Here is a 12,384-nt window from a genome sequence, read left to right as displayed (position 1 = left end):
CAGCTGCCGCACAACCTCCTAATACACCTCAGCTGCCGCACAACCTCCTAATACACCTCAGCTGCCGCACAACCTCCTAATACACCTCAGCTGCCGCACAACCTCCTAATACACCTCAGCTGCCGCACAACCTCCTAATACACCTCAGCTGCCGCACAACCTCCTAATACACCTCAGCTGCCGCAGAACCTCCTAATACACCTCAGCTGCCGCACAACCTCCTAATACACCTCAGCTGCTGCGGAACCTCCTAATACACCTCAGCTGCCGCACAACCTCCTAATACACCTCAGCTGCCACAGAACCTCATAATACACCTCAGCTGCCGCACAACCTCCTAATACACCTCAGCTGCCGCACAACCTCCTAATACACCTCAGCTGCCGCACAACCTCCTAATACACCTCAGCTGCCGCAGAACCTCCTAATACACCTCAGCTGCCGCACAACCTCCTAATACACCTCAGCTGCCACAGAACCTCATAATACACCTCAGCTGCCGCACAACCTCCTAATACACCTCAGCTGCCGCACAACCTCCTAATACACCTCAGCTGCCGCACAACCTCCTAATACACCTCAGCTGCCGCACAACCTCCTAATACACCTCAGCTGCCGCACAACCTCCTAATACACCTCAGCTGCCGCACAACCTCCTAATACACCTCAGCTGCCGCACAACCTCCTAATACACCTCAGCTGCCGCAGAACCTCCTAATACACCTCAGCTGCCGCACAACCTCCTAATACACCTCAGCTGCCGCACAACCTCCTAATACACCTCAGCTGCCGCACAACCTCATAATACACCTCAGCTGCCGCACAACCTCCTAATACACCTCAGCTGCCGCACAACCTCCTAATACACCTCAGCTGCCGCACAACCTCCTAATACACCTCAGCTGCCGCAGAACCTCATAATACACCTCAGCTGCCGCAGAACCTCATAATACACCTCAGCTGCCGCACAACCTCATAATACACCTCAGCTGCTGCAGAACCTCATAATACACCTCATCAGCTGCAGAACCTCATAATACACCTCAGCTGCCGCAGAACCTCATAATACACCTCAGCTGCCGCAGAACCTCATAATACACCTCAGCTGCCGCAGAACCTCATAATACACCTCAGCTGCTGCAGAACCTCATAATACACCTCAGCTGCTGCAGAACCTCATAATACACCTCAGTTGCTGCAGAACCTCATAATACACCTCATCAGCTGCAGAACCTCATAATACACCTCAGCTGCCGCAGAACCTCATAATACACCTCAGCTGCTGCAGAACCTCATAATACACCTCAGCTGCCGCAGAACCTCATAATACACCACAGCTGCCGCACAACCTCATAATACACCTAATCAGCTGCAGAACCTCATAATACACCTCAGCTGCCGCAGAACCTCATACTACACCTCAGCTGCCGCAGAACCTCATAATACACCTCAGCTGCCGCAGAACCTCATACTACACCTCAGCTGCTGCACAACCTCATAATGCACCTCAGCTGCTGCAGAATCTCATAATACACCTCAGCTGCTGCAGAACCTCATAATACACCTCAGCTGCCACGGAACCTCATACTACACCTCAGCTGCTGCAGAACCTCATAATACACCTCAGCTGCCGCAGAACCTCATAATACACCTCAGCTGCCGCAGAACCTCATAATACACCTCAGCTGCCGCAGAACCTCATAATACACCTCAGCTGCCGCAGAACCTCATAATACACCTCAGCTGCCGCAGAACCTCATAATACACCTCAGCTGCTGCAGAACCTCATAATACACCTCAGTTGCTGCAGAACCTCATAATACACCTCATCAGCTGCAGAACCTCATAATACACCTCAGCTGCCGCAGAACCTCATAATACACCTCAGCTGCTGCAGAACCTCATAATACACCTCAGCTGCCGCAGAACCTCATAATACACCACAGCTGCCGCACAACCTCATAATACACCTCAGCTGCCGCACAACCTCATAATACACCTAATCAGCTGCAGAACCTCATAATACACCTCAGCTGCCGCAGAACCTCATACTACACCTCAGCTGCCGCAGAACCTCATAATACACCTCAGCTGCCGCAGAACCTCATACTACACCTCAGCTGCTGCACAACCTCATAATGCACCTCAGCTGCTGCAGAATCTCATAATACACCTCAGCTGCTGCAGAACCTCATAATACACCTCAGCTGCTGCAGAATCTCATAATACACCTCAGCTGCTGCAGAATCTCATAATACACCTCAGCTGCTGCAGAACCTCATAATACACCTCAGCTGCTGCAGAATCTCATACTACACCTCAGCTGCCGCAGAACCTCATAATACACCTCAGCTGCCGCAGAACCTCATACTACACCTCAGCTGCTGCAGAACCTCATAATACACCTCAGCTGCTGCAGAATCTCATAATACACCTCAGCTGCTGCAGAACCTCATAATACACCACAGCTGCTGCAGAACCTCATACTACACCTCAGCTGCCGCAGAACCTCATACTACACCTCAGCTGCCGCACAACCTCATAATACACCTCAGCTGCTGCAGAATCTCATAATACACCTCAGCTGCTGCAGAATCTCATAATACACCTCAGCTGCTGCAGAATCTCATACTACACCTCAGCTGCTGCAGAATCTCATAATACACCTCAGCTGCTGCAGAACCTCATACTACACCTCAGCTGCTGCAGAACCTCATACTACACCTCAGCTGCTGCAGAACCTCATAATACACCACAGCTGCTGCAGAACCTCATAATACACATTCTAAATAGCATCAGCAGAGTACCCAGGACTTGGACTTCCATTCACTGACAGAAAGCAGAGACCCAACACATTTTTTGTAAGCGAGACACAAAGTATATAATAAATTGAGAACTGGGCGATGATTACTCTTCATTTACCCAGGACCGGAGTGGCCCCATAATTCCCACCGGCCCCCCAGAATCACCTGTCAATCACCTTGGCCGTGGAGTAACGCACGCCAGTGTCACCGCCTGCCCTCCGCTCCCATCGGTCCCCGGGAGGTGAAATTACACTTCAAGATGCATTTTTATTTGTGGGAATGATTTGTTATGAGCGGCAGAGCCGGAGCGGCGCGGGCTAGTAATCATGCATTTATTTAATGTGACCGGCGGTGAGCGATGTGATGGCAGAACACACTGACCCGAAGGATAGAAAGGCAATTTCAGAGCTCGGAAGAAAATGAGAGGCTGCCGCACATAAGTGCCATGTGCCGTCAGATGTGCGCTGACAGATCGTCTCCTCCAAAGTCACAGACGCCCTCGGCTCCACTTCATCAACGCCTCGCAACATTTAAAGGGACGGGGAGTCCTGCAACAACGTGGGTCTGCGGACGGGCGCTACATTGGAGCAAAACGCTGCGTTACTCAGGTAGCAGGGGGGCGGCCGGACCCCCAGCGGTCATATATTTCAATAGTGGGCATATCCCTTTAAGTGGGGACCGCCCGGACCCTCACCAATTCTGTAGTACCGGTCCAGCTTGTCCCACAGGCTCTCATTGTCCGGCCGGGGGAGGTCGATGCTTTTTAGGGGTTCGTAAACGGAACCTGAAAAGAGAAGAGGGAACAGAAATCAGAGACCTGTAATAAGGAGCGAGCTCATTATAAGACCACCCGGACCCCCACAGATCCCATCTCATCGCAGAATTGGCTTTGGATCTATTTTATGCTATTTTCCTCAAGAGCTGTAATTAGAATTCCGCTAGTAGTCATTTGAAACACACTGCAACATTGCAATTAAGCTCCCACAATGCACTGCTCCATTAGACTTGAGATATCATTTGCATACATTTGCTTTTTTCTTTACTTTTTGTTGGAAATCTCATAATTTGCATTCCATTATTTTTTATATAGTGAAGTTGTTTCTATCGATTTTCCGGGCAAGTCATAGCTAAGAAAATGAAACGCAATAAAGTATAGAGGGAGCAGACACTGATTCAGCAGGGGGCGCAAGGGTGAATATAGTGTCACAAAGCCTGCATCGGTGGGGGGACAAGCTCCAAGCCAAGGGGGCGCGAGGCCGCGGACGCCGAGCTCCAAGCCAAGGGGGCGCGAGGCCGCGGACGCCGAGCTCCAAGCCAAGGGGGCGCGAGGCCGCGGACGCCGAGCTCCAAGCCAAGGGGGCGCGAGGCCGCGGACGCCGAGCTCCAAGCCAAGGGGGCGCGAGGCCGCGGACGCCGAGCTCCAAGCCAAGGGGGCGCGAGGCCGCGGACGCCGAGCTCCAAGCCAAGGGGGCGCGAGGCCGCGGACGCCGAGCTCCAAGCCAAGGGGGCGCGAGGCCGCAGAGCCCGAGCTCCAAGCCAAGGGGGCGCGAGGCCGCAGAGCCCGAGCTCCAAGCCAAGGGGGCGCGAGGCCGCAGAGCCCGAGCTCCAAGCCAAGGGGGCGCGAGGCCGCAGAGCCCGAGCTCCAAGCCAAGGGGGCGCGAGGCCGCAGAGCCCGAGCTCCAAGCCAAGGGGGCGCGAGGCCGCAGAGCCCGAGCTCCAAGCCAAGGGGGCGCGAGGCCGCAGAGCCCGAGCTCCAAGCCAAGGGGGCGCGAGGCCGCAGAGCCCGAGCTCCAAGCCAAGGGGGCGCGAGGCCGCAGAGCCCGAGCTCCAAGCCAAGGGGGCGCGAGGCCGCAGAGCCCGAGCTCCAAGCCAAGGGGGCGCGAGGCTGCAGAACCCGAGCTCCAAGCCAAGGGGGCGCGAGGCCGCAGAGCCCGAGCTCCAAGCCAAGGGGGCGTGAGGCCGCAGAGCCAAAGCTCCAAGCCAAGGGGGCGCGAGGCCGCAGAGCCCGAGCTCCAAGTTCCAAGCCAAGGGGGCACGAGGCCACAGACGCCGAGCTTCAAGCCAAGGGGGGCCAAGGCCGCAGACGCCAAAGCTCTAAGCCATGGAGGCGCGAGGCCACAGACGCTAAGCTCTAAGCCAAGGGAGCTCCAACCTCCCTGCTGGCTCAGTGTCTTCTCTTGTAGTGCATTCTGGTTGTTGCAGTGTTTACACCAGAGAAGAGATCAGGCTGTGAATGGAGTATAAGACCTTGTGCTGTTAATTTAAGATGACACTGGAAAGCAGCAGAATCCAAGCTGCAGCTCCGGATGTGACTGGAGTAAATGTGCACAATGTCACAATAAAAATATTGCAAAACTAAAAACCAATAAAAACACTCAGAAGCTGAGAGACGGTGGAAACCAGCGAGCTCAGTCTGCGCTCGCTGCTAGGAGTAAATTAATATTCCTTCGCAGAGACATTCGCCTAATAAAAATGCAGCGCTTCATTAGCTGTGAAGGAATTAAAGCCTTTCTATTAATATTTTAATTGCCTTTTTAATTTCTGCACAAATCGCAGACAGGCTTCCTAGCAACAAACATCTGACGGCTTAAAGTAAACTTGACTCCGTGCCCGAATCTACCGGCAAATTATACGAAAAAGCCTGGAACTAATTCAACGAGGAAAAGGAAGCGGCCGCGATTCTCCACCGCACCGAGAACAATCACCGCGAGCCCGGGGATCACAGACGCTACCTTATAATGGCAATCACTACAAAGCTACATACTGTAACTATCTCATACTCCAGTCACATCCAGAGCTGCACTCACAACTCTGTAGTTAGAGCTCACTACTGTCCTCTACTGGACTAGTATGTACAGCGCAGAATATCTGATGCTCCACAACTGGTGGAAAATTACCACTCCAAGACACTGTGTATTATACTCCAGAGCTGCACTCACTATTCTGCTGGTGCAGTCACTGTGTACATACATTACATTACTGATCCTGAGTTACCTCCTGTATTATACTCCAGAGCTGCGCTCACTATTCTGCTGGTGCAGTCACTGTGTACATACATTACATTACTGATCCTGAGTTACATCCTGTATTATACTCCAGAGCTGCACTCACTATTCTGCTGGTGCAGTCACTGTGTACATACATTACTGATCCTGATTTACATCCTGTATTATACTCCAGAGCTGCACTCACTATTCTGCTGGTGCAGTCACTGTGTGCATACATTACTGATCCTGAGTTACATCCTGTATTATACTCCAGAGCAGCACTCACTATTCTGCTGGTGCAGTCACTGTGTACATACATTACATTACTGATCCTGAGTTACATCCTGTATTATACTCCAGAGCTGCACTCACTATTCTGCTGGTGCAGTCACTGTGTACATACATTACTGATCCTGATTTACATCCTGTATTATACTCCAGAGCTGCACTCACTATTCTGCTGGTGCAGTCACTGTGTACATACATTACATTACTGATCCGGAGTTACATCCTGTATTATACTCCAGAGCTGCACTCACTATTCTGCTGGTGTAGTCACTGTGTACATGCATTACATTACTGATCCTGAGTTACCTCCTGTATTATACTCCAGAGCTGCACTCACTATTCTGCTGGTGCAGTCACTGTGTACATACATTACATTACTGATCCTGAGCTACATCCTGTATTATACTCCAGAGCTGCAGTCACTATTCTGCTGGTGCAGTCACTGTGTACATACATTACATTACTGATCCTGAGTTACATCCTGTATTATACTCCAGAGCTGCACTCACTATTCTGCTGGTGCAGTCACTGTGTACATACATTACATTACTGATCCTGAGTTACCTCCTGTATTATACTCCAGAGCTGCACTCACTATTCTGCTGGTGCAGTCACTGTGTACATACATTACTGATCCTGAGTTACATCCTGTATTATACTCCAGAGCTGCACTCACTATTCTGCTGGTGCAGTCACTGTGTACATGCATTACATTACTGATCCTGAGTTACATCCTGTATTATACTCCAGAGCTGCACTCACTATTCTGCTGGTGCAGTCACTGTGTACATGCATTACATTACTGATCCGGAGTTACATCCTGTATTATACTCCAGAGCTGCACTCACTATTCTGCTGGTGCAGTCACTGTGTACATACATTACTGATCCTGAGTTACATCCTGCATTATACTCCAGAGCTGCACTCACTATTCTGCTGGTGCAGTCACTGTGTACATACATTGCTGATCCTGATTTACATCCTGTATTATACTCCAGAGCTGCACTCACTATTCTGCTGGTGCAGTCACTGTGTACATACATTACATTACTGATCCTGAGTTACCTCCTGTATTATACTCCAGAGCTGCACTCACTATTCTGCTGGTGCAGTCACTGTGTACATACATTGCTGATCCTGATTTACATCCTGTATTATACTCCAGAGCTGCACTCACTATTCTGCTGGTGCAGTCACTGTGTACATACATTACATTACTGATCCTGAGTTACATCCTGTATTATACTCCAGAGCTGCACTCACTATTCCGCTGGTGCAGTCACTGTGTACATACATTACTGTTCCTGAGTCACATCCTGTATTATACTCCAGAGCTGTGCTCACTATTCTGCTGGTGCGGTCACTGTGTACATACATTACTGATCCTAAGTTAAATCCTGTATTATACTCCAGAGCTGCACTCACTATTCTGCTGGTGCAGTCACTGTGTACATACATTACATTACTGATCCTGAGTTACCTCCAGTATTATACCCCAGAGCTGCACTCGCTATTCTGCTGTGAGGCTCATCCCTACCTCCACGATTTTCTGCAGAGTATCTCTCCGGTACAATGGACACCACTGCAGCGCATTTCTACCATAGCAGGGCTTTGCTTGCTCAGTCGCAGATGGGGGTGACTGTATAATGGAGTACAGCGGTGAGGATACTGTGGATGTGGAGGGCCGCGCAGGCGGCTGCAGGAACACATCAGTGAGCAGTGTCCTTGTAATGTCTTTCCGCCCCCCATCACCATCCGCCGACCGTTCATCTGAACAGAAGAAGCAACAACCATCAAATACAAACTGATAAAACAGCAAACAGAGTTATTATTAGCTCCCCGCAGACGCGCCGCGCTCACTGCACTAACACAGGCATCACTCAACCAGACACATGAATATTAAGTATGAAGACACAAAGCTGCCGCTGCCCATCACTCACAGTGACAGCCGCCAGGCAGAGCCGCCAGGGAAGCAGAGAGACGCCCACCAGCATGAGCAACAAACCATCCAGACCATTTAAAGGGGGTCTCATGTACCAAGCAAATCTAGGGAGCTCCCCCTAGTGGTGGCTGCAGACAGAACCTTATGTATCGCTGTATACAGGGAGCTCCCCCTAGTGGTGGCTGCAGACAGAAACTTATCATGTATCTCTGTATACAGGGAGCTCCCCCTAATGGTGGCTGCAGACAGGATCTTATCATGTATCTCTGTATACAGGGAGCTCCCCCTAGTGGTGGTTGCAGACAGGATCTTATCATGTATCTCTTTATACAGGGAGCTCCCCCTAGTGGTGGCTGCAGACAAAATCTTATCATGTATCTCTGTATACAGGGAGCTCCTCCTAGTGGTGGCTGCAGACAGGATCTTATCATGTATCTCTGTATACAGGGAGCTCCCCCTAGTGGTGTCTGCAGACAGGATCTTATCATGTATCTCTGTATACAGGGAGCTCCCCCTAGTGGTGGCTGCAGACAGGATCTTACCATGTATCTCTGTATACAGGGAGCTCCCCCTAGTGGTGGCTGCAGACAGGATCTTACCATGTATCTCTGTATACAGGGAGCTCCCCCTAGTGGTGGCTGCAGACAGGATCTTATCATGTATCTCTGTATACAGGGAGCTCCCCCTAGTGGTGGCTGCAGACAGGATCTTACCATGTATCTCTGTATACAGGGAGCTCCCCCTAGTGGTGGCTGCAGACAGGATCTTACCATGTATCTCTGTATACAGGGAGCTCCCCCTAGTGGTGGCTGCAGACAGTATCTTATCATGTATCTCTGTATACAGGGAGCTCCCCCTAGTGGTGGCTGCAGACAGGATCTTATGTATCCCAGTATACAGGGAGCTCCCCCTAGTGGTGGCTGCAGACAGAATCTTATGTATCTCTGTATACAGGGATCCCCCCCTAGTGGTGGCTGCAGACAGAATCTTATGTATCTCTGTATACAGGGAGCTCCCTCTAGTAGTGGCTGCAGACAGGATCTTATCATGTATCTCTGTATACAGGGAGCTCCCCCTAGTGGTGACTGCAGACAGGATCTTATCATGTATCTCTGTATACAGGGAGCTCCCCCTTGTGGTGGCTGCAGGCAGGATCTCATCATGTATCTCTGTATACAGGGAGCTCCCTCTAGTGGTGGCTGCAGTCAGGATCTCATCATGTATCTCTGTATACAGGGAGCTCACCCTAGTGGTGACTGCAGACAGGATCTTATCATGTATCTCTGTATACAGGGAGCTCCCCCTAGTGGTGGCTGCAGGCAGGATCTCATCATGTATCTCTGTATACAGGGAGCTCCCTCTAGTGGTGGCTGCAGTCAGGATCTCATCATGTATCTCTGTATACAGGGAGCTCCCTCTAGTGGTGGCTGCAGACAGGATCTTATCATGTATCTCTGTATACAGGGAGCTCCCCCTAGTGGTGACTGCAGACAGGATCTTATCATGTATCTCTGTATACAGTGAGCTCCCCCTAGTGGTGACTGCAGACAGGATCTTATCATGTATCTCGGTATACAGGGAGCTCCCCCTAGTGGTGACTGCAGACAGAATCTTATGTATCTCTGTATACAGGGAGCTCCCCCTAGTGGTGGCTGCTGACAGAATCTTATGTATCTCTGTATACAGGGAGCTCCCCCTAGTGGTGGCTGCAGACAGGATCTTATCATGTATCTCTGTATACAGGGAGCTCCCCCTAGTGGTGACTGCAGACAGGATCTTATCATGTATCTCTGTATACAGGGAGCTCCCCCTAGTGGTGACTGCAGACAGGATCTTATCATGTATCTCAGTATACAGGGAGCTCCCCCTAGAGGTGGCTGCAGACAGAATCTTATCATGTATCTCTGTATACAGGGAGCTCCCCCTAGTGGTGGCTGTAGACAGAATCTTATCATGTATCTCTGTATACAGGGAGCTCCCCCTAGTGGTGGCTGCAGACAGGATGTTATCATGTATCTCTGTATACAGGGAGCTCCCCCTAGTGGTGGCTACAGACAGGATCTTATCATGTATCTCTGTATACAGGGAGCTCCCCCTAGTGGTGACTGCAGACAGGATCTTATCATGTATCTCTGTATACAGGGAGCTCCCCCTAGTGGTGGCTACAGACAGGATCTTATCATGTATCTCTGTATACAGGGAGCTCCCCCTAGTGGTGTCTGCAGACAGGACCTTATCATGCATCTCTGTATACAGGGAGCTCCCTCTAGTGGTGACTGCAGACAGGATCTTATCATGTATCTCTGTATACAGGGAGCTCCCCCTAGTGGTGACTGCAGACAGGATCTCATCATGTATCTCTGTATACAGGGAGCTCCCCCTAGTGGTGACTGCAGACAGGATCTTATCATGTATCTCTGTATACAGGGAGCTCCCTCTAGTAGTGGCTGCAGACAGGATCTTATCATGTATCTCTGTATACAGGGAGCTCCCCCTAGTGGTGACTGCAGACAGGATCTTATCATGTATCTCTGTATACAGGGAGCTCCCTCTAGTAGTGGCTGCAGACAGGATCTTATCATGTATCTCTGTATACAGGGAGCTCCCCCTAGTGGTGACTGCAGACAGGATCTTATCATGTATCTCTGTATACAGGGAGCTCCCCCTAGTGGTGGCTACAGACAGGATCTTATCATGTATCTCTGTATACAGGGAGCTCCCCCTAGTGGTGTCTGCAGACAGGACCTTATCATGCATCTCTGTATACAGGGAGCTTTTCCTAGTGGTGACTGCAGACAGGATCTTATCATGTATCTCTGTATACAGGGAGCTCCCCCTAGTGGTGTCTGCAGACAGGACCTTATCATGCATCTCTGTATACAGGGAGCTCCCTCTAGTGGTGGCTGCAGTCAGGATCTCATCATGTATCTCTGTATACAGGGAGCTCCCCCTAGTGGTGACTGCAGACAGGATCTCATCATGTATCTCTGTATACAGGGAGCTCCCCCTAGTGGTGACTGCAGACAGGATCTTATCATGTATCTCTGTATACAGGGAGCTCCCTCTAGTAGTGGCTGCAGACAGGATCTTATCATGTATCTCTGTATACAGGGAGCTCCCCCTAGTGGTGGCTGCAGGCAGGATCTCATCATGTATCTCTGTATACAGGGAGCTCCCTCTAGTGGTGGCTGCAGACAGGATCTTATCATGTATCTCTGTATACAGGGAGCTCCCCCTAGTGGTGACTGCAGACAGGATCTTATCATGTATCTCTGTATACAGGGAGCTCCCCCTAGTGGTGACTGCAGACAGGATCTTATCATGTATCTCTGTATACAGGGAGCTCCCCCTAGTGGTGGCTGCTGACAGAATCTTATGTATCTCTGTATACAGGGAGCTCCCCCTAGTGGTGGCTGCAGACAGGATCTTATCATGTATCTCTGTATACAGGGAGCTCCCCCTAGTGGTGACTGCAGACAGGATCTTATCATGTATCTCTGTATACAGGGAGCTCCCCCTAGTGGTGACTGCAGACAGGATCTTATCATGTATCTCAGTATACAGGGAGCTCCCCCTAGAGGTGGCTGCAGACAGAATCTTATCATGTATCTCTGTATACAGGGAGCTCCCCCTAGTGGTGGCTGTAGACAGAATCTTATCATGTATCTCTGTATACAGGGAGCTCCCCCTAGTGGTGGCTGCAGACAGGATGTTATCATGTATCTCTGTATACAGGGAGCTCCCCCTAGTGGTGGCTACAGACAGGATCTTATCATGTATCTCTGTATACAGGGAGCTCCCCCTAGTGGTGACTGCAGACAGGATCTTATCATGTATCTCTGTATACAGGGAGCTCCCCCTAGTGGTGTCTGCAGACAGGACCTTATCATGCATCTCTGTATACAGGGAGCTTTTCCTAGTGGTGACTGCAGACAGGATCTTATCATGTATCTCTGTATACAGGGAGCTCCCCCTAGTGGTGTCTGCAGACAGGACCTTATCATGCATCTCTGTATACAGGGAGCTCCCTCTAGTGGTGGCTGCAGTCAGGATCTCATCATGTATCTCTGTATACAGGGAGCTCCCCCTAGTGGTGACTGCAGACAGGATCTCATCATGTATCTCTGTATACAGGGAGCTCCCCCTAGTGGTGACTGCAGACAGGATCTTATCATGTATCTCTGTATATAGGGAGCTCCCTCTAGTAGTGGCTGCAGACAGGATCTTATCATGTATCTCTGTATACAGGGAGCTCCCCCTAGTGGTGACTGCAGACAGGATCTTATCATGTATCTCTGTATACAGGGAGCTCCCTCTAGTAGTGGCTGCAGACAGGATCTTATCATGTATCTCTGTATACAGG

The 12,384-nt window shown here is 50.5% G+C and overlaps 1 protein-coding gene across 3 annotated transcripts in view; it reads right to left on the bottom strand.

The window, feature by feature from the left end:
• Window positions 1–12,384, bottom strand: part of PHKB (phosphorylase kinase regulatory subunit beta) — a 103,938-nt gene that overhangs the window by 80,381 nt on the left and 11,173 nt on the right. For all 3 annotated transcript variants that reach the window (XM_073659675.1, XM_073659674.1, XM_073659676.1), the window contains one exon: window positions 3,499–3,588. In XM_073659675.1, coding sequence (XP_073515776.1) covers window positions 3,499–3,588 — 90 coding nt within the window. The remainder of the gene's footprint in view (window positions 1–3,498; window positions 3,589–12,384) is intronic.

This window comes from Phyllobates terribilis, unplaced genomic scaffold (genome assembly GCF_046119375.1).
Source record: "Phyllobates terribilis strain yellow unplaced genomic scaffold, ASM4611937v1 Scaffold_14__1_contigs__length_39327217, whole genome shotgun sequence".
NCBI lineage: Eukaryota > Metazoa > Chordata > Amphibia > Anura > Dendrobatidae > Phyllobates > Phyllobates terribilis.
Note: the sequence above shows the minus strand (reverse complement) of the source record. Positions and strands in the feature narration are given on the sequence as shown.